Below are 23662 nucleotides of genomic sequence, written 5' to 3' on the forward strand. Positions count from 1 at the left end.
AATAAGATATGACACCTCAGGCTCATTAGTCAGCCGTTCCTACTGTTCACAGACGCCTCCAACCAGAGATGGGGAGCCCTTCCCCTCGACGAAGCGGCACGAGAGACCTGGTTGGAAGGGGAGAGACAACTCCACACAATGTCCTGGAGTTGGAAGTAGTCCAGAAGGCATGCCTACACTTCACAAGTCTGCTAAAGGGGAACTCCGTGGCGTGGATGAGCGACAACACCACGGTAATGGCATACATGAACAAGCAGGGTACTTGTAATCGAAGGAGTTGGGCGATCTCACCATAGAGAATCTAGACTGAGTGATAGGGAATCAAGGGGTGATGTTAGCAAGGTTCTTTCCCGGAAAGTAAATCGCCCTGGCCGACGGCCTCAGCAGAATGGGCCACATAGTAGGGACAAAATGGTCCCTTCCCCCAGGAATAGCCAAGCTCATCATTCAACGATGGGGCTCCCCGGTGGTTGACCGACTTGCAACAACCTCAACGCCCAACTCCCAGTCTATTGCCCCCCTGTACAAGACCCCGAAAGATTCCTTAGAAGACTGTTTTTTCAGAACAAGTGGGACAATCTTGATGTGTACGTTTTCCCCCTTTTCACGCTGATAAGACATGGGCTCAGCAGAATAAAGGTGGCTCGAAGCCTACAGATGACTTTGGTAGCGCCCTGGTGGCTAGACAGAGAGAGTAGTTCGCGGACCTAAGGACCTATCGAGTCAACCGCCGTGGCCTCTGTCCGTCAGGTCAGATCTACTGAGTCAACCGCTCTTCCTCAGGTTCCACGACAACCCTCTCTCTCTTCGCCTTCACGCCTGGAGACTATCGAGCGACTCCTGAAGAAGGAGGGGTACTCCTCCTCCACAGCCAAGAGGATGTCCCTATACCTAAGAAAATCCTCTACCGTAGTCTACCAGGCGAAGTGGGCCGCCTTTACGAAATGGTGCGCGACAAAACAAATAAGACCTCTCAAAGCCTCGGTCCCTGACATAGCTGATTTTCTAGTGTACTTTAGGGATAAAATAGGAATGCCAATCCCGGCTATTAAAGGAGTACGAGCAGCCTTAGGCCAAGTCTTTCTCCTGAAAGGCATCGACCTGGGGACCTCAAGACACATAGGGATGCTGATTAGAAGTTTCAAACTATCCTTCCCTCCCCAAGCCAGGAGAGTGCCTAGATGGGACCTGGCCAAGGTCCTGAAAATGTTGTGTCGTCCGACCTTTGAACCACTCAGAGATATCGGGGACAAAGGTCTCACCCTCAAGGCAGTGGAAGGAGGTATCTTTCAAGTTCGTACCCTCCTTTGTAGCAAAGACTCAGAACCCAGCAGTCTGGGACCCGAGGTTTGAAGGTTTCTCTTCTCCAGCCATCCCCAAGACAGGCAATACGGACGACCTGTAGTTATGCCCGGTCAGGACGATCAGGAAATACCTGGAAAGGACGGCCCATCTCCGTCCGGATGCCAAGAACCTCTTCGTCTCTTCAGGCGTTAATAAGAAGCAAGTGTCCAAGAACACTATTTCCTTCTGGCTGAGACAAGTCATCACTAGGGCTTATGAAGAAGACAAGGTGGCAGTACCAGGCACTCCCCGTCCCCATGACATCAGAGGCCTGAGCACTTCCTTGGCCTTTGAGAGAAATATGGCAGTGGGCCAGATCCTGCAGGCCGGCACTTGGTCACACCAGTCGACCTTCACGGCCCACTAACTCAAAGACTACTCAAGAAAGTCTTTGGATGGATTCTCCATTGGGACAGTCATCGCCGCCCTCCAAGCTGTGTAGTGGCAGGCTGGAAGACGTCCCCAACAAGTGAATAGTCTCATCCCTACTTCGTCAGGAGAAGACTCAGTAGAGAAAATGTCAAGAGGTAACCCTAAAATTATAAGCGTAAGTTTTCCCTGCTACCCCCTATCCGCTCTCTGTACCCCTGCATTACGTAGCCCACCAGGCACCATGTGCCTAACCAAGTGGCAGAATGGCTCTCCCGCCTCCTAAAGTGTAAGTCTCCGAAGAGGTAATTCGAGGTAAAGTATTCGTGTCGGAACAAATGAAAAATTTTAAGTAATTTTTATTTTTCCTAACATACTTACCGAGAATTACCTCTGAGTAATGGCCCTCCCTTCCGTCCCCGAGTGCCATTCTTCTATTGCCGAGTCGGGCTAAACGGAGGACTTAATGAGATCCTGACCCGGGAAAAGCAGTGACCTGCCCTAATCCGGGCCGCAGGAATTATCCTGGCGGCGGGGGTAGGAACTATCGGGAGCGAGATAGGGGGGGTAGCACGGAAAATCTTGGTCGAGATTGAGAGAGGTCCAAGGACCCTCCGAAGAGGTAATTCTCGGTAAGTATGTTAGGAAAAATAAAAATTACTTAAAATTTTTCATTTTTAGTCTACGCATTTGTTGACGTTCAGGACGTTCAACATGCGCTCTATCGTTACGATAGAGAGAGAGTGTATCACGGTTTCACTTTACAGTAAGAGTAAACCGATTCTGGCGTTTCGTTCATTCTTTCTTAGCTTAAATGGTTTAAATTCTAAATTAAAGGAACTTTTTATTTGGAAAACCTTTCAGTTTTTTCCTTTAGCAAATAACATGTTTTAACGATATATAATTGGGCTCTTCTCTCAGGTGCGAAATCAAGAGAGAAAGAGAGAGAGAGATAGAGACGGAGGGAGAGAGAGGAGATTAAACGTTTCGTTCAAGCTGGTAACGTTGTTCTCGTTTTTTACTCTCCTCTCTAGTCGCTGTAGGGGAAGAAGGTAAAACGTTTCTAGGGTTTTATTCTTGTTCCCAGGCTATGTGCGGTGAGAGATTGTAAACGTAGTTTATTTGATCTAGTGTTTAGTCTCTTTCCCAGCCACTGAATTCTTTATCTTTATATATGTTTTCTGTTGCATTGTACGACTGTTTTCGCAATTACTACCTTTTAATGAAGGATAGGATTGCATGTTTCCGGTAGAAATCAGTTAAAGTTTCGATTTCAGTGAAATAAGTGCTAAACAGAAAATCAAAGTGATAAAGTGATATGCGCAAAGTGTTATAGTGTTGCGTCCGAGGGTTCGTCTGTTCGTGCCAGTCGTTCACCTAGTCCGGTACCTCTTACAAGCTCCCAAGCCCAGGGGAGAAGTAATGTCGAACGACTTATGGGTTCCACAGGCCTTGATCAACGAACAGACGTTTTTCCCTCCGTGGTTTCGGGCGTATCTACCCAAGATCGCCCCACCCACACAAAGACGAGAGAGCCCATTTATTCCTCGTCTGCGGAAGAGGTTTCTCTTAAGAAACCATGGACCACATCTCGCAGCTTTTTAAGTGCAAGTCGGTCCCTTCCGCGCAAGTCCATCGGCCCAGGTGTAGCCACTGGGTCAGTTCGGACTCGCTGCAGTCATCCGACGACTGCACACCTCCCAAGAGAGGCAAGGTGGTACCGCAACAGGCAGTAACTCCGTCTGTTGCCGCACCAGCTGTTTTAGACCCTCAGTCACAACGGACAGTAGCTCCGTCTGTTGCTGCTTTTGTAGACCCTAAGTGGTCTTTACTGCAGTCTATGCAGACTCAGTTAGCTGCGGTTATGCAGGAGTTTCGTGCGGAGAAGGTTGACACTGCTCCCGTTAGCCTACAACCTGCCACTGTTGTGCGCCCAGCTCACGCTGAGGCTGCCTGCTCCCACACTCCGGCTGCGGAGAGCTCCACCACCGATGCGCAGTCGACCCTGCCAGACGCATGTTGACGTTAGCCGACGTGCGGCACCCTCCGTTGACATGCGTGAGCTACCGCATCAGCAGTGAGAAGGTGGAGTCAAGCTGCCGTGTTTTGACGCGATGCGTTAGTTTCCGCAACCCACGGCAGTCCCCACCACGCACCACCACTCCGCTTTGGTTGTTGCCTGCTCCCACACTCCGACTGCGGAGAAGGTTGACGATGCACCCGTTTGCCTACAACCTGCCACGGTTGTGCGCCCAGCAGACGCTGCGGCTGCCTGCTCCCACACTCTTGTTGTGAGAGCTCCTCCACCCATGCGCAGTCGACCCTGCCAGACGCATGCTGACTCCCACAGACATACGGAGCACTCCGTTGCCGTGCGTGAGCTACCACAAGCTGCCGTGTTTTGACACGGTGTGTCAGCCTCCGCAACCCACTGTGGTTACCGCCACTCGCCCGCAGCAGACTAGTCAGTCAGGAGTTGAGGCTTCCCCACACAGCTTTGGTTGTTGCCAGCTCACAGACTGTCAAGCAGTTACATGACGTTGCCTTCTGGTCTGCTACTAATGCACCAGTGCTGTATGTCCTCACGCACCTGTTATGGTTGACAGTTCAGTTTTTTTTTGACAGTTCACAGACTGTCAGGCAGTTACATAACGTTGCCTTCTGATCTGCTGCTAATGCACCAGTGCTGTATGTCCTCACGCACCTGTTATGGTTGACAGTTCAGTTTTTGACAGTTCACAGACTGTCAAGCAGTTACATAACGTTGCCTTCTGGTCTGCTGCTTATGCACCAGTGAGACCCTCACTGAGATAACCTAGCTTTTCTCGGACAGTTCCTGTAGATGAGAAAGTGCTGTTCTCCCTCCTACTGATATTCCTTTGAGGACTCTGTCATTTGGAGAGGAGCCTTAAGCTGCTTAGCCTCCTATGGACTTTAATTAAAGCATAACAAAGCTTCCAGGGATGGTAAATGGTTCCGCATCAGTCGCTAACCCCGTCTGTTGCCACACCTGCTCCCGTAGACCCTAATGGGCTTTGCTGCAAGACATGCAGTCCAAGCTTGTGTCCTTGATAGAGGATTTTTTACGGAGAAGAACCTTCTGGCCAACAACCTTCCTACCGGTTGGTTGTGCGCCCTGTTGACGCTGAGGCATCCTACTCGCGTCCGCCAGTTGAGGTGGTTCCTCCACCGATGCGACCCAGTGTGGGTTGCCAGTCGCACGTTGACGTTAAGCGACTCTCGGAGGTGGTTGTGGACGTTCAGTGTGTCACTAGGAAGACGTTCAACAACCAGCAGAGGTGACTTGTTGTGACGCAGTGCGGCAACCTCAGCAACCCGGTAGGGGGTTGACTGCACAACCCAGACAGTCTAGACAGTTTCGGGTTGACGCTGTACTTCCTCGCGTCCCCATGGTTGACAGTTCACAGACTGTGCAGCAGTACCATGATATTGTGTCCGGCTCCGTCACGCATCCACCAGTGCGACCGGATTCAGCGAGTCAGACGTTGCCCACTCCGTTGCCGTTTCCTCATCAGTTTCGGATGAGGAACCCTCTGATGAGAACATTGCTGAACAAGACGATCAACCCCCAGCCCTGCTATCCATCCAGAAGATGCTGGAGAAGGAACGCTGCCCTGTCAGGCTGTGGATGAGTCTGGTTAGGACACTGTCATCCGTGGTTCAATTTGTGTCACTTGGAAGACTACACCTCCGTCCTCTTCGGTTTCATCTAGCTTTTCACTGGAAAAGGACAAGACGCTAGAAGCGGTCTCGATCCCGGTTTCCGGATAGATAAAGTCTGGTCTGACTTGATGAAAGGACTTTATCAACCTTTGAAAGGGTCTTCCCCTGACTGTTCAGACTCCCAACCACGTTCTCTTCTCGGACGCATCGGACGTAGGCTGGGGTGCGACATTAGGCGGTAGGGAATGCTCGGGATTATGGAACTCGAGTCAAAGGACAATGCATTTCAACTGCAGGAAGCTACTGGCAGTACGTCTGACCTGGAAAAGCTTCAGGTCTCTCCTTCAAGGCAAAGTGGTGGAGGTGAACACGGACAACACCCTGCTTTGACGTACATCTCCAAGCAAGGAGGGACCTACTCTCTGACATGGTACGAGTTCGCAAGAGACCTCCTCACCTGGTCAACAGGTCTAGACTTTTCACTAGTAACGAGGTTCATCCAAGGCAACTTGAATGTCATAGCAGATTGTCTCAGTAGGAAGGGACAAATAATTCCAACAGATTGGACCCTCCACAAGGATGTATGCAAGAGACTTTGGGCCACCTGGGGCCAGCCAACCATAGATCTCTTCGCAACCTCGATGACCAAGAGGCTCCCAATAGTTTGCTCACCTATCCCGGACCCAGCAGTAGTTTATATAGATGCCTTTCTACTAGATTGGTCACATCTAGATTTATATGCATTCCCTCCGTTCAAGATTGTCAACAAGGTACTGCAGAAGTTCGCCTCTCACGAAGGGACAAGGTTGACGCTAGTTGCTTCCCTCTGGCCCGCGAGAGAATATCTCACCGAGGTACTTCGATGGCTAGTAGACGTTCCCAGAACACTTCCCCTAAGGGTGGACCTGCTACGTCAGCCACGCGTAAAGAAGGTACTCCAAGGCCTCCACGCTCTTCGTCTGACTGCCTTCAGACTATCGAAAGACTCTCGAGAGCTAGAGGTTTTTCGGAGGAGGCAACCAGAGCGTTTGCTAGAGCAAGGAGAACATCCACCCTTAGAATCTACCAATCGAAGTGGGAAATCTTCCGAAACTGGTGCAAGTCAGTATCCGTATCCTCGACCAGTACCTCTGTAACTCAATAGCTGACTTTCTCTTATATCTGAGGAAAGAACGATCTCTTTCAGCTCCCACTATCAAGGGTTACAGAAGCATGTTGGCATCAGTCTTCCGTCACAGAAGCTTAGATCTTTCCAACAATAAAGATCTACAAGACCTCCTTAAGTCTTTTGAGACCACGAAGGAGCGTCGTTTGGTTACACCTGGTTGGAATTTAGATGTGGTTCTAAGATTCCTTATGTCAGACAGGTTCGAACCGCTTCAATCAGCCTCCCTGAAAGATCTCACCTTTAAGACTCTTTTTCCTGATATGCTTAACCACAGCTAAAAGAGTCAGTGAGATTCATGCCTTCAGCAAGAACATCGGATTCTCATCCGAAACGGCTACATGTTCTACAACTTGGTTTTCTAGCCAAACACGAGCTGCCTTCTCGGCCTTGACCAATATCGTTCGATATTCCAAACTTATCGTATGGTTGGAAATGAACTAGAAAGAGTATTATGTCCTGTAAGAGCTCTTAAGTTCTATTTTAAAAACCTTTACGAGGCCCGTCTGAAGCTTTATGGTGTTCAGTTAAGAATCCATCTTTGCCTATGTCAGAGAATTCTTTATCCTATTTTATCAGACTGTTAATACGAGAAGCTCATTCCCATCTGAATGAGGAAGACCAAGCTTGGCTGAAGGTAAGGACACACGAAGTTAGAGCTGTCGCAACTTCCGTGGCCTTTTAAACAAAATAGATCTCTGCAAAGTATATTCGACGCAACCTATTGGAAAAGCAAATCAGTGTTCGCGTCTTTTATCTTAAGAATGTCCAGTCTCTTTACGAGAACTGCTACACTCTGGGACCATTCGTAGCAACGAGTGCAGTAGTGGTGGGGGCTCCACCACTACAATTCCCTAATTCCATAACCTTTTTAATCTTTCTCTTGAAATGTTTTATTAATATTTTTGGGTTGTCCGGAAGGCTAAGAAGCCTTTCGCATCCTACTTGATTTGGCGGGTGGTCAAAGTCATTTCTTGAGAAGCGCCTAGATTAGAGGTTTTGATGAGGACCTTTAGTATGGGTTGCAACCCTTCATACTTCAGCTCCTAGGAGTCGCTCAGCATCCTATGAGGATCGCGAGGCTCAGTAAGGAAGACGTACTTAAAAAGGCAGAGTAATTGTTCAAGTCGACTTCCTTACCAGGTACTTATTGATTTTATGTTTGTTATTTTGAATAACTGCTAAAATGAAATACGGAATACTTAGCTCATAATAATGTCAACATGTAATGCTGGTCTCTACCCACCCCCCTGGGTGTGAATCAGCTATATGATCATCGGGTAAGTTTAATATTGAAAAATGTTATTTTCATTAGTAAAATAAATTTTTGAATATACTTACCCGATGATCATAAATTAAAGGACCCACCCTTCCTCCCCAATAGAGACCCAGTGGACAGAGGAGAAAATTGGTTCTATGTTGACATCGAGTACTTGAGTACCTACTTGACAGATGGCGCTGTTGATGTACACCCCCACCTGTATAGCGATCGCTGGCGTATTCCGCCCGTAGGTTTTTTCTGTCGGGCAGCAGAGCTGACAGCTATATGATCATCGGGTAAGTATATTCAAAAATTTATTTTACTAATGAAAATAACATTTTATATGTATACACATATACATACCTACATATATACATCAATACATGCATACATACATACATACATATATATATATATATATATATATATATATATATATATATATATATATATATATATATATATATATATATATATATATATATATATATATATATATATATATATATATTACTGTATATATATGGGTTTTGGAAAAAATCCACGAAGTGGTGAATCCGCGATGGTCGAACCGCGAAGTAGCGAGGGTTCACTGTAGACTCATTTACAAAACACATCACTCATTCATTTAATAAGAAACATTGAATTTGTACCAATGTGTTCTAACCTACCACAGTTATAAGAGTCTCTCCCTCTCTCTCTCTCTCTCTCTCTCTCTCTCTCTCTCTCTCTCTCTCTCTCTCTCTCTCTCTCTCTCATGATATTTTAATGGTTATGGGAAAAGTGGCAAATAGATATGGTATATGAAATAGATTTTATATTGGAGATATATTTCGGTGTCAGCTTGCCATTAAACTTTTTGGGGAGAGCTTAATCCAAACACTCCAACTGTAGATGGTGTTTTGTGCTTGCCATCCTAAAAACACAATACCTCACTCGCCCATTCGGGACTTTTCATGCAGTAAAGCACACAAGTACAGCGAGAACAGCTCATATCTCTCTATGCAATACATCTTTAACATAACTTTGTCTTCTCACTATGAGTATGCAGTAACTATCCAAGCTTTAGCACGCTTTTCAGAAGAGAGATATCCGCAGACATTCAAAGTACCTCCACATACGGATGTGCAACCTTCCACATTTTTGCAGTTGTCTCGTTAGCACTCGCTAACGTTCACCATTACTTGCTAATGCTTGCCAGCGCCTGCTAACGTTCGCTAGCATTCGCATCGCTAATGTTCGCCTCACCAAACAAGTGCACAAGACCTACTTGCCAATCTCTGTTCTCCTGGTAAGGGTTTGGGTTGTTTTGCATGCTTTGGTGAATAACCCTTACATGTGAGACAACTGTATTCATTATTGCCATAAAGAAAGTGCCCACCCAACATTAGTCATTAGGTAGGTCCTTGAGCGAGTTCCCCTCTCAGACGATCTCCGTGCAACTACAGATAGTCCATAGTAAGAAGATGACATGAGTTTTTTTGGTTTATCTATGGGCTTTCTCCCTTGTGACCGCCAGACCTCTTCAGGGAGGTAGTAACCTGGGACTGTAAACAAGTCGTTAGTCCCAATCCTCGGGTTATTGACGCAAAAGTGGATGCCTGCTAACTCCTTGTGGCCGATGCAGGCCACCATTGTGTCCCAAGGGTACAGCAATTCTCATTAGATATTCTGTAGTCCTGGCCGGGGATTTCCACTAATAAGAATGCTTTCTGACCGCTTGCAGCCACCACATCCCACCATTGTTCACAAGACAACGAATCTTGGGAAACATAATCCTTCAGGGTTTTATTTCTGACTTCTCTCTCCCCTTCGAGTTAGAAAGCTCATCCTTGCAATCTCCGCCTTCCTCCGTCATCCTTCAAGGCACAATAGTCGTGAGCATCAATCTTCGAGGTCATTCTTTATTCACTTATAGGGAGGTTTGTCCTGCCTACAAGGCAGACAGTCAAACACCTATTACCAACAAGGTCTGATAGCTTCGCTAGCTGCACGTACTTTTCTTGGGCAAACGAACATGTTAACAATGTTACAGCTTGCTGACAATCAATTACTTTTGGGGCGATAATATTACGCTTTGTCACACACATTATTCCCATAAAGGACTCGACGAGCTGTGTGAGAGTGCTCATACACAGAAAGTTGTTCACATTGCTCTGGCTCGTTTTAGAGCATTTACCCGTAGTCAGAGAAGTGATGATTGCATAAACCTCATGCGGACAAGCAAACTATTACTGCCAACAAACACTGTTCGATGATATAGTCATCAATTACATACTTTATTCTTATAGTTTGATGAACAACCGTAAGGGATACCAAGGAGAATGTACCATCATACAGTTGGAACTTCATTCTAATAAATCTCTAGATCTCTTCCTAATTTGGTGGTTGTGTTTCTTTGGGAGAGTCAGGTTATTCATAACCGTTTCACTCCCTGCTTGGGGAAGGAGATTTTGTTTTCCGAACATTTGTGTTGTTCTCCAATTGAGTGTTGGAAGGCAATGAATCTTTCGGACCACTTCCGAATTTTCGTTCTACTTTGGTATCCTCATTATAAAAATGGCAAAAATTGACGTCAGGAGAAGAATTTTCTGTCTGTGTGACTGGTTCATAGCTGGACACTTATAGTACAACACTTACACTTACAGTACAACACCTATGAGACAGATGATTGGAAATATGTCTGTCTTGTCTTACAGAATTAGTTGCATGCTCGTGACCGCTTGTTAGCTTGACAGCGAGCAACTGGGGAGATAATGTAATGCCTTTTTTTAGCCAGAGAGTACGGGCTACTCTTGGGTTACCCTCTGTTAGTGGATACTGTATACACAACCAACTCCCATGGTAACGAAGACAGTGGCAGGACAGGGTTCAATCAGATACATAGGCAGTTACTCGGAACCAATTACTCACTGGAGAGCAATGAACTTGAAATGGTTACTGGCTAAACAAATACTCGGCTCCTCAGGCACCCCTTGAGAATTGACCCTTCTCTTGAGTCAAATGTTCCTTCTTCCTTTCAATTGAATCCTTTAACTCTTGGAGTTGGTCAACGAACATGGGTAGTGCTCGCTGCCCTACTGGGTAGCTGGCTGACCTAGTATCCCAAAGTCTGTCCCAGTTTCTGATGACTCGAAAGGGAAAACTATTTTCTTCTGAAAGGGTCTTCCGCAGCCTTTCCCTCCCCTTTTTATGACTAAAGGCCTTCTTCTCTTGGACCGCAGACTTCTCGCCAGCCTCCCGCGGGACTCTTAATGATCAGGAGGACTGTAGCCGTACTATTTTAGCACGTGAAAGCGTAACCTGACTCTCAATCAAGGGAGAACCTGCTGTTCTGTCCACGCGCCAGTGCGCAGCAACTACGCTGCCTGCTTTGCATCCGGATGTGCAAACATTTGGCCAGTAGGTTGGCCAGGACACCAGCCACCCGTTCGAGATACGATCGCTAGAGAGTTATAGGGTCTTTTGACTGGCCACTACTACATTGCTTCCTTCTCTTTGAGTACGGTTCACTTTCCCTTTACCTTCACATACACTGAATAGTCTGGCCTATTCTTTGCAGATTCTCCTCTGTCCTCATACACCTGACAATACTGAGATTACCAAACAATTCTTTTTAACCCAAGGGGTTAACTACTACACTGCAATTGTTCTGTAGCTACTTTCCTCATGGTGAGGGTAGAAGAGAGACTTTAGCTTTGGTATGCAGCTCTTCTAGGAGAGGACACTCCAAGGTCAAACCATTGTTCTCTAGTCTTGGGTATTGCCATGGCCTCTGTACCATGGTCTTCCACTCTCTTGGGTTCTCTTGCTTGAGGGTACACTCGGGGCACACTATTCGATCTAATATCTCTTCCTCTTGTTTTGTTAAAGTTTTTATAGTTTATATAAAAAATATTTATTTTAATGTTACTCTTCTTAAAATATTTTTTTTTCTTGTTTCATATCCTCACTGGGCTATTTTCCCTGTTGGGACCCCTGGACTTATAGCATCCTGCTCTTTCAAGTACGGTTGTAGCGTAGCAAGTAATAATGATGATAATAATAATAAACAGTCTGCATGCATAGGAAAGATGAAGGCTGCTCACCAATATTCTATGGGAGAAAGGAGGAGCAGGAGTGTTTTCTCCAGGATGCACTAGTTTGCTGATAGAGAGATCCTGGTATTGAGGACGAGTCGTGCTCACTGTTATGTAACCAACTATCTAGCAGTGGGGGCGAGCGAGCTCTTCTGGAAGGATGCCTGTAGGACGGCAGAGGTGGAGGCCCCACGTGTCTGATCTTTGGTCGGACTCCGTCCTCAGGGCAGTATACTACATTCAATTTGTGCACCTTTCATCCTTTAAACACCAGTTCTTACCTTAGGGGATACGCGACGGAACTGGCCCTTCAGAGTGAAGTCTGGATCATGATGGAGAAGAATGCTCCAGGAGGTCTGACACAGGTTTTCCAGTCAACTTTTTCTTGTAGATAAGGCATCTGGAGGCTAGAGAACGATCATAGACCTCTTGACTCCGAACGAGTTCGTTCAACAAACCGTGTTCATAATAAAGGTAGCCCAGATGGTCAGACAGGACTTCAGACCAAAAGACTTTGTACTCACACTGGATCCCAAAGTTGTGTACTGTACTTAAAAATCCCATTCATCCATCCTTAAGGATGGTACCTGAGCTTCTTAATAGCAAATATACCAGTTCAAGGTGCTGTGCTTTGTCCTGTCCACAATTACCGCAAGTTTTTTGGCGATAGATGGTGTTACTGATATGTAAACATTGTGTGAATTATTATGTAAACATTGTGTTTTGTTTTAATACTTTATTAAACAGAAATACAGCTTACTAAAAACAAATATCTTTGTAATACTTGTTCCTTTTCGAAAATGTGAAATATACTTCAGTAGCATGCCTTAATCAGTTGATTTGGAAAGGATAGAGATAGGCAATGGAAAAGATTATAATTCACTTTTTATTTACGAATACGATACTGAAATGGGAATATTACATGCAATATTATTGGCTAGTTGAGTGAAACACCAGTTTAATCAAAATCCGGTTTATTTTAAATAGAGCTGTAATTTTTTTACCACACTAAATGGATATACAGTTTACAGTACAGTGAGAGCTGGGAAAAGCTGGGTGTGGAGAGAGGAAAGTGGCACGAAGCAAGATCAGTGCAATGGAGTATGGGCTATTTGAAATTATCTCGCCACGAGAGTTTTACCGTTTACATGTGAATTTTTATTTGATAGGTATTGAGGTTCTCTTTGTAACATATAAGTGAAATCGCGAAGCATAAACTTTAGTACAGCGTGGGCTTACTGCATTAAAGATTGTTTTTTTTTCTGCGTTACTTCTCTCTCTTCCTGAATTCTTGATTTCATTAAAAATCTTCATCCTACCATTTCCATATTAACTGCTTTTGTGACCAACATTGAGAGTTCAAGATTTGTTTACTGTATGGTTCAACTAACAGGGTAACATTAATTCTGATTGATATTTTAGTGTAGTGACAATCTAATAATTAGAGTTTTTATTTCAATTTCAGTTGATGATCGAACGATGAACATTGGAATCATCACTTTGTTACAGCTCCACCTTTCTGGGCTGGTACATACTTGCCTGCTCCAAGGGGATAGAAGTGTGGCTCATAAGACATCTAAAATTATTGTTACAGCCTTAGAGTAAGTAATTTTGTTGATTAAATTTATTTTGAGAAAAGTATTTTTTCATTTATTTGTGATTTGACTATGGATGTTTCTCAATTAAGCAGTAATCGGTCGTGATAATGATGTTTGAATCACCCAAAGGAGTTAAATTTCAAGCTAGCCTCATGGCTAGTACAGTGATAATGTGTTCGCCTAGCGGTTGCATGGCAGCAAATTGTTCCCATCCTTGGACCGTGAGTTTAAGCTGTTTACTGGGGAGGCCACTGCTGTGGTTGGCCACCACAATGATGGGGTTGGGCTTACCTGGCTGACATTCTGGTGAGCACCTTTTCTGATGAAATGGGAACTAAAACCAGATATACAAACCTTAAACTTTATATATTTATTTTTTGTAGGAAAGGATAAAAGTTTATTTTTCCATTCTGTAAATGACAGACTACTTAAGTAATAAAGGTAAATTAAAAATCTCAAGTTGACTGGACCCTTTGATACAGGTAATGGTAGCATGTTACAGGGGCTAATTCAGTGGAATATTCATGTGCGAAAACCTTATTTAGAATTGGAAGTAAAAGAAATTATTTATTTTTTCAAATATTTTATTTTTTCATATGTTGATGAAGTTGTAAGAGAGGTGACTGCTCGAGTGCTTGGTGAAAGATTGAAACTGATCGATGAGAATGATCATGAGTGGTAGGTGAATCAATAGATGTTTGTGGATGATACTGTATTGGCTGTAGACTTAGAGGAGAAGCTGGGTCGATTCTTATCGGAGTTCGGAAGGGTGTGTGACAGAAGGAAGTTGAGAGTTAATTTGGTTAAGAGTAAGGTTATGAGATGCACAAGAAGGAAGAGTGGTGCTAGATTGAAAGTCGTATTGAACGGAGAGTTACTCGAAGTAGATCAGATTAAGTAATTGGGGTCTGTTGTTGCTGCAAATGGAGGAGTGGAAGCAGCTGTATGTCAGACAGAGAATGAGGAATGGAAAGTGTAGGGTGCCAGTGAAGGAAGTGGTAACGAATAGAGGGTTAGGAAAATATGTAAAAAGAATTTTGTAGGAGAAAGTGATTGTACCAACTGTGATGTATGGATTGGAGTTTTGGGGGGAGGAGATGAAAGTGATAGCAGAAATTGAATGTGTTCGAGATGAAGTGTCTGAGGGGTATGGCTGGTGTATCTCATTTAGATAGGGTCAGGAACGAATGAGTGAGGGTGAGAAAAGGTATAAGAAATTATTTAGTAGATATAATATTTTCCAACTTGAGGCTCTTGTAAGATAAGTAAGTGCTCTTTTCTCAGAGCACTTTCTCATAAGGGTTTATAATGAGTATAAAGGCGAATGGCGATCTTGATCGGACTTGAAACTCACACTTGAAATCATCCTAGTGCAATTAATACTTTGTTTTTATTTTGTGTGTTGGCTGATATATTGATGATATTGAATATAATGTATGAAATGATGTTAATATCACTTCACCCTGGCTGCACTGTTCACAAATAATTCCCTTTTATCTCTTGCTATTACTAGAGTAATTGTATCTTGCGAGAGAAGGGCAGACCTCCTACCCTTACCGAGACTTCCTCTCACCTAAGGAAGGCTCCCCTTATAAATGACTCAGAAGTTTGTATCTGTGTAGGAATAAACTACAAATTTTATATAATTTGTATTTTTCCTAGCTACACAAACCCGAGTCCAAAGGTCCCGCCTAAGCTACCCCTCAAGTCTATGACCAGAAGAGTGTTGTAAGCACTTGTTTTAAGCATAGCGCTTCAGTTGCTCTGCAACACAGCATTACGTAATCTACCGATTTCTTTTTAATTGTCTGTCAGTAGGAAACGAAACTAGAAATAACTCCATAATTCATGACTCAGGTTTTTATAGTTAGGAAAAATGCAAGTTATATAAAATTTGTAGTTTTAATATGATTTATTTTTTTCATCAGGTTCTGGGTAGTTGTTTAGGAATATTGTTGATTTTGTTACTGATTATTATTTGTGAATAGTGGTTACTAAAGATCTGCAAAATATCTATTGCACTCTTCCTTTTTGTGACATGTCAGTTTTATGAATTATGATTTCAGGCATGGAAATTCCCCTTTGTTGTTCGTTGATGAATATGTCAGTGGAAGAAATAGTTAATAGCCTACAATTAATGTACTTGAAAGAGATAAAAGCTTATCATTTGTGCAGCATCTCAGAGTAATAGTGTTGCTTTCATTTCCATGAACTGTATATAGATGACTGATTACAATAAGGTTTTATATTTTTTTACTTCTTATTTAGAAATTTTTTTTCCCCATTAACATGATTTTTTTTTTTCCCTAGGGGTTCACGTGTGGTAGAAGGAGGAACTGTTTTTGGCTGGGCAGTTCTCGAGGCCCTCTTAGAATGGTTAGATTATGTTCTGGAGTGCCAGAGTGCTGGAGCACTTCACTGGTTTTTCACTCTTTTGAACCACGTCAAATGGTGCAATCCATGGGGCACTGCTCGCAAAGTAAGTAGCATTTGTTAATGTATAGAAAACAGCTTTAATATACAATTTTTTGTCAAGTTTCTTTATAGTTATGCAATAATTCAGGTTAATTATTTTTACATAATTTGACATATGTGCCAGAGTGTACCATAACATAAATGATGAAGTGCATTGTTGACTTTTGAAAAAGAAAAAAAAACTCAAATTGAATGACATAATTGAAGTAAAACATACGTCTTGTACAATTGTTCAATGTTTTAAAAAGTGTTTATGATATTAATGATTAGTTGAATTTCATTCACAGTTTCAAGTTGATTAGGAAATTAACAGCTTTTGATGGCATATGTTTTGCAGGTCACCCAGTTGTTGTCTCTGACGTCGGAGTCGCTTAGCCGAAAAGTAGATCCTCTTCATGCTGTACTACAAACCAGATTCAATCTGTATGGGACTCCATTTGAACGAGAACTGTTTGACATTGAGCCACCTCTTCTTGCTAAGTACACCGTAAGTTCAGTTATATTTCGATAGTTTACAAGGTAACTATTGGTGTATTAAGATGGCTCCCAGATTATTCATTTTAAATAGGCTGCCCTGTGTGTGTGGGGATTTCTATGTCTTTTAACACTAGTGAACATATTTTACATTCAGTAATTTTCATTTTATTCCTTTATCCATGTAGGAAAACAAATTTGAAATGAAGAATTATATATCAATGGAAATAAAATTTATTCAGATATGTGATTGAAAGAATTTGTAAATTCCAAGACTTTATAATTTTTTTTCTTAAAATAAGCTAAGAAAGATATTGCAATAAAGTGCCTGTGGTCTGAGTGATGAATTTTAGCATTTTTCATGGGGGGATGGGATTGAAACGTTAAAGGCTATGTTTGTAAATCTAGTGCACACATTGAGAGCTTCCTGTCTTAGTAGGTTTTTGCGATCCATTTCAGAAGCCAATGGAATGGTGGTGTTAAACTCACTATAAATCAATGCATTGTTGGTTATTTGCAGTTAAACTATTTAATTTCAAACATGGCCAGCTGTTTTATTGCAGAATCTATTAGCATTATTTTTGCAGTGTAATTTTACCATTTCCTTTGAAATTGATTTGTTGACTCTTATTTATATACTGTATTAGAAATGTTGGGGATAATTACATGAAGTATTTATGTACAATGTGCATGAGTTTATGTTTGTGTTTTGTGTTCATTCTTTGTAACTCTTTGTGGTTGAATAATATGATGGTAACAAAAGCGAGTATTATTGTTAATCACATCAGTTTTAGAATACCGTATATACTCGTGTAATGTTCGACTTCGTGTAATGTTCGATCCCCCAATTTTGGCTTCAAAATCATGAATTTATCATATACCTCATGTAATGTTCGAGTCTTGATTTTGGCAGTAGGCTAAAGGTTATTGCCTCAATGGTCTTTTATTTCCAGCATACCATAATTACCAACAAAGTAGGGGTTATGCCTAAGTGCGACAAACAATTGTATAAAACAAATCGGAACAACAACTAAATACTAACATCTGTTTACAATAATAAGTAATAACTGTGTATTTAGCGTACATTTTCTAGCGAACACTTTAGTTGCGAACAGCCGATTATCATCACCGGCTAAAAATTTACTGCAAAATTCAAGCTTTAAGTTATTGCAGCCGCTGAAACGATAAATAACGTTCAAGCCGTAAAAATGTTTGGACTTACCGAAACTAGTTCGAACTTGGAGAAAAAAAATGTGGATTCAATTAAGAAAAATTTTTTGGGTTTATTATTAATATCAATTACCGTATGTTTCCGCGTATAAGACGACCATATATTCCAAAATTTAACCATTAAAAATGGGGGGTCGTCTTAAACTACCTTTATAAAAATCACACCTTGAATTCTATGTCTGGTTTATCAGTAGGTTAGCCTAGGTTGAGGTGCGATAACCACCGACACACATGAAATTATTTACATTTATATATAAATGTATAATGAAAGTAATGAAACAATTTTTCCCGTATATATTATTGGCATATCTACAAAAATGGCATAAATGATAAATTCGAAGAATAATTCCAACTTTTAACCATATGAGCACAGCTGAGAAAATGTAAACATCGAGTATTGGTTGCGTTGTTAGCAACGTTTTCTCTCGCCAACCTTTCAGTAATTTTAATGCTAGTATTAATTACGATAATAATAACATATAGGATATCATATTATTTAGTTATTTAGAAATTATTATTTTTTTCATTAACCATATCACATTATAACATACGCAACCCGACTGTTTGCTAGCTTCATACCTGCTGCGTTATGGTAAAGTCATTACTCGTAGCAGAAAAAACTATTTATGATGGTTTAGGAAATATAATCCATGCTAATATGCGTGGTGTTAAATGAACATGGTTAGTACTGTATATATAGGCCTAGCCTATGTTTACCTACCGGTAGGTAGCCTTATATACGTGTAAGCATAGCTTATGATTACCTACCTGTAGGAAGCATAGCAAGGGTAATGTTTGTGTAGGCCTAGCTTATGTTTACCTACCGGTGGGCCAGAAATTTTTACTTCTTCAAATATATATCTCGTGTAATGTTCGACCCTTACTTTTTTAACTGAAAAATAGGCCTTAAAAAATCGAACATTACACGAGTATATACGGTAAATAGAAGCAACAGTTCATGCAGGAAAAGGATTAGAAACTGTTAAACATGTATTAATTTTAACTGCATGTAGCTATCATATTATATTACATATCTGAAAAATTAAAACAGGAAATTGTGTTTATAGTTTTCGATTCCATTGATGTCACTAAATCCTGGTTGTTAATGTTCTAGATTTTATGCTAATTATGCTAGTCAACTAGACTCAAATTATCTCTTATAGTACACTGACATAAGATACATAGTTTTTTATTTACTCTTAATTGTTAGCTATATTTATTTTCCATTAGTGTTACATTGTGTACTGTTGTTGGTGTCATATTTTGTAAAATAATTGTTATTCATGTGTTCCTAAGATATAAGTTTCATTGAATATATAATCGTTGTTTAAATGCTATATCTGTTTATTTCTGCAGATGAATGGGAGTTCCACTAGACATTCAAACTCTGCCCATAGCAACAGCAATAATACCAGCAATAACAACAACAACAATATCACTTTTGGTGGTTCAGGTATTCCTGGCAGCATGCAAGGGGGACCTGGAACTGGTGTCCAAAGTTCCTCTAATCTAAATAGTAAAAGTACTGGCCCAGGTAGCCCTTACTCATTCATAGGACGTGATGATAATGACATTGGTGGGCTGCTTGGACGTGGTCTGCAAGTTGGAACCTCATTGGGGTTGATGCATACGAGTGCTCTGTGTGGGCTTCTAGAAGTGGAGCCCCTTCATTTTTCTCTTCATATGGCGAGTGACGGAACAAAGATGGAACGAGCATCTTCAGGTAATGTCTTGGGCAAAGAAGGTTTAATTTTTTCCATTTTCGTGTAATTTCACATTTTCTCGGCAACTTATAATCTAGTTCCTTTACCTAAAGTTGATAGTTTTTTTTTGTTCTTTTCAAACAACAGATAATGAAGCATAAACATAGTATTTTCTTTTGTGTAGTATGGAAATCTACAACTAGGTAATTAGTACAAAGTCAAATGATTTTTCCTCTGATCAGGGAAGTAGTTTATTATAAATTCATCAAGTCTTAACTTTTCAATTAGGTGCTGGTCATCCTGGAAGTCCATTCATGATGCAACCTTTTACCTTGCCGAGTGGCCTAGAGAGTGCCACTCTGAATCAAGTGGAGACTTTCTCTTCAAGTGGTACAACTCATTTACCGCCCACCTCACTGTCAATGGTGAGATTTTTTTATACTTCAGCCAATGCTAGTACCATTTATATTTGTATTTGATTATGCAGTGCATTCCCTCTATTGCTATCCTATAATGGTTGTCTTGTGGAGCTATTTGTTTTACTAACTGCACTCATTTTTTCTCTTATGCATTGTACAACTTTGGGACTTTAGCCTTCCCCTCCACTACTTAGAGCCCTCTTAGTCATTTTCTTATTCTAAGAAAATTTGGTGAATGGCATGTTATATTTTTAGAAATCAATGGAGGTAGATGATCTAAAATTTATTCTTTGCATTATTATTATTTTTTTCCAGTGTTTTTTATTAACACTTGGAAAAATAATTGAATACATTATGGAAGTTTTGATATGAAAACAAATAAACTTTTAGATAAAATTAATGTTCTCAAAATTGTTACACAAGATTTTGTATATTCTCTTGTTTCCATTTATTATATTTGTAGATATATTTTAAGGCTTAGAATAAATTCACTAACAAATTGGGATTTGCGGAAAAAATTTCTTTAACTTATACAGTATGGCAAAACACATTAATTTTTACAAATGATTAGTCTTATTGCATTAAATAACATATGAGGTAGATGCCTTTGTTTTAATTAAATCTTCAAGACACAGTCATCTTGGAAAATTCAAGTATTTCATGTTTTCATTGTCTGGCTAGCATTTTCAGGCGCGCATCACCCCTTTAGCGCATGTAGTCGGTTGTAAGTAAAAGTATTACTTTACGGTACTAGGTTTTTCAAGTTTCCATTGAAATAGTACCTTAAGGTGAAATTGGATAATACTATGCCTGGCCAGACAGTCTGATGTAGGACAATTATTTTGTTACATTACTTTCTTTTTGCATACACATACCATTTAGCCCTTTATATACATTGAGCAACACTGAATAAACTACATGTTCCTGAAAGAACAAATGCATTTTTGAGAAAACAGGTAGTCCCAAGGCTTTTAGGAAAGTATTAGTTTGCTCCACTTATAAAAGAAAAAACTATAAGAATGTGAATAGAATTGGAACCTAGGGTAAAAAAAGTACAGTAATGAATTGGTTATTAGTGCCTTTTAAGTTGGCAAAGAATCTCTGGGGTAGAGGGAAATATATCTTACTCATTAACTCTGAATCTCAGAAGACATTTTCTTTGTACTGGCATTTTTTACTCCTTTTAGCCCAGTATGTTGTAATCCACTTCCAGTAATCTTTGTTCTATTTTATTGTTTGCGTACATATAAGATTTTCACCAAATGTGTAAAACTGGATATCGATGTAAAGACAGTTTATTCTCCTGTACAATTTTTTTAAAAATCAGGAAAATTTTCAGTGCTAATAGTTTTTAAGCCAAGATAAATCAAGTAAGATGTCCTCTCCTAAAACGGTGTTGGACTTTGGCGAATAATTTATTTGTTGGGGGGGTATTTTTGGGGCTCAAAGAATTAAGGCAGAGAATTATAAATGTTGGAAAAAATGGTTGGGAAAAGTAGGGAAGTAGCAGGAATCTTGACTAGAAGCAGCTGAGATTTTTTATTGTGTTCAGGAGGTAAGATATAAAGACACTGGCTCAAAAACTATTTTTGTAAAATGGAAAAGTTAAATTTGGTGGAATTACAGTTTTACAAAGTAGTGGGATTATTAGTCAAGAATGAAATGGTTGAAAGTATGCTAGATCTGTAGTAAGTAGATGGGAGACAAATAAATATTGAGCTAACCGTTGGGAAGAAAGTAATGCATGTGTTTTCACTTGCCTCAATCAGGAGGACCAGAAGAAGAAAAAACTAGAATTTTGAAAGTCAATCAGGATTGACATGGTTAAAGTAGCGAGATAAAAATACTGATAGGGACACTTAGAGAAGTGTACTTTAATGGTCCAATACGAACTTAATAAGACCAAGAGCAGAGTTTATATAAGCAGAGAAGCTGAAATACAAATTTAGACACCAAAGGAAAGGATATTAGTAACAGTGGGAGAGGCTTGTTTAACACAGCATAGACAGCTGCAAGCCAATTTAATAGGGAGTGACATAGAAAAGATGAAAAAAATAGCCTATCAAAAGAATGAAGATGTAGAACCAAGATACCAAAGGTGTTTATCGAGAAAGGGTCAACTTATATAGCATTCGATTATTTGTTGGGAGCCACTGGAAGGGACACAAAAGGCTGCAGAAGAAGAAACCCATGGTGGTGGAATCAGAATATACAAAGGCCAAGTTAAAAGAAGAAAGCCTACAAGCTATGGTAGAGAATAAATATAAACGAGGTTCAAGATGGAAAGATGAGAGCTACTAAAAGAGTTGGCAAAGGTAAAGAAGGAAAGGTTAAAGGAATAGAATTAGAATCTTGACACAGAAAAGGAAAAGCAGAAATATTTAAGATAGTAAAAGGGATTATAAATGGTGGAAAAATATACTAGGGGGAAAGGCATACAAAAGAGGAAAATAGAGAAACTAAAAAGCCTTAGGGGAAGTAGTATGGGTAAGATGTAGGTTTTATTATAAAAAGTTGCTTATTTAAAATATTGTACTTGAACTGGTGGAGGTTGGCATATAGAGGTTTCATTAGAAAACTGGACAGCTGAAGCAGTTAAAAGGGTTATAAGAAAATGGAAAAGCCCAAAGATCATCCACTAACAAGTATCATAAATTAGCAGGAGATTCTATCATTCATGAGCTTACACGAATATATGGAAATCTGATAAAGGAAAAGATAGGACCAGAAGAGTGGGAAAAGTGTCTGACTGAAATGGTACACAAAGGTAATGGCCATGCACTTCAGTGTTGAAATTACAAAAGAATAAGACATCTTGAACATACCATGAAAAGTTCTAGAGGAAGGATAGAAAATTTTAAAGTATTAGTGGTTAGTTTAGCTTCATACAAGAGATCAACAACAGAAACAGTGTGTATAATGAGGCAACTACTGGAAAAGTACTGTGCAAAGAGAAAGGGATTGTACCACATATTTGTATAGGCTGAAATGCATTCAACTCAGTATCAACTCAATTATACATGCTAAAAAAAAAGACTTTAGAGTTGATGCTTCTTTTTCATGATATTAAGTTTAGGGAAGACAGTGGTGGGGACATCAGAAGCATTTTAGATTACTGTTGGAAGTCCATCAGGGATAAGTGCTGAGACCTTATCTATTGCTTATGGTAATGGAGGAAGTTGTAAAGAATTGTTGGAAGGAGGCCCCATGGAACTGCTATATGGAGATGATCTTTTGTTAAGAGAGAATCCGAAGAAGATTTGTTGGTAATGTTAAGAAGTGGGAGAGGAGGTGACTGAATATAATCATCAAAATGAAGTGAATGGCAATTGGAAAAAGGCAAAGAAAAAACCACAATTTGGAAAGTATTCATGTGGTTATTGTGAGTATAGTGAGTTGTTATTATAATGTCACAGGAGGTAGTCTGGAATACAAAATTCACATGAGATTTTAGATGACTGAAATGTATAGCAAGTGAAAATGTGGAAGATGGATGTGTTGAGAACATTGTTGATTGAGAGTTCTTAGAAGTGGTAGAACATTTTTGGTATTATTAGACACATTGGGTGGTGGAGCAGAAATTGAGAGCGGTTTAAACAAGAGTGAGGCCCTTTGTGTCAATAGGCGTAGGAGGAGATGATGATGGAAAAGAGAGTTGTGGTAGGTGGATGAAGTAAAGGAGGAATGCCATACTACTGTTAATTAAAACTTTACTGCTATTATTATTTTTATTACTTGCCAAGCAACAGCCCTGGTCGGGTAAGCTGAATGGTACAAGCCCAAGCGTTTCAACAAACACAGTAGGGAATCACAAAGTAAAGACTAGTGATGGGTACACAAGACTTATATTATTACCTCAGC

The 23662-nt window shown here is 40.8% G+C and overlaps 1 protein-coding gene across 5 annotated transcripts in view; it reads left to right on the top strand.

Moving 5' to 3' along the window:
* The window catches only part of Bruce (BIR repeat containing ubiquitin-conjugating enzyme), a 241074-nt gene that overhangs the window by 90516 nt on the left and 126896 nt on the right, over nt 1-23662 (top strand). For all 5 annotated transcript variants that reach the window (XM_068364131.1, XM_068364132.1, XM_068364135.1 and 2 more), the window contains exons 18-22: nt 13368-13503; nt 15811-15979; nt 16313-16462; nt 19036-19402; nt 19671-19807. In XM_068364131.1, the coding sequence (XP_068220232.1) occupies nt 13368-13503; nt 15811-15979; nt 16313-16462; nt 19036-19402; nt 19671-19807 (959 nt within the window). The remainder of the gene's footprint in view (nt 1-13367; nt 13504-15810; nt 15980-16312; nt 16463-19035; nt 19403-19670; nt 19808-23662) is intronic.

Source organism: Palaemon carinicauda, chromosome 41, assembly GCF_036898095.1.
Source record: "Palaemon carinicauda isolate YSFRI2023 chromosome 41, ASM3689809v2, whole genome shotgun sequence".
Classification (NCBI taxonomy): Eukaryota; Metazoa; Arthropoda; class Malacostraca; order Decapoda; family Palaemonidae; genus Palaemon; species Palaemon carinicauda.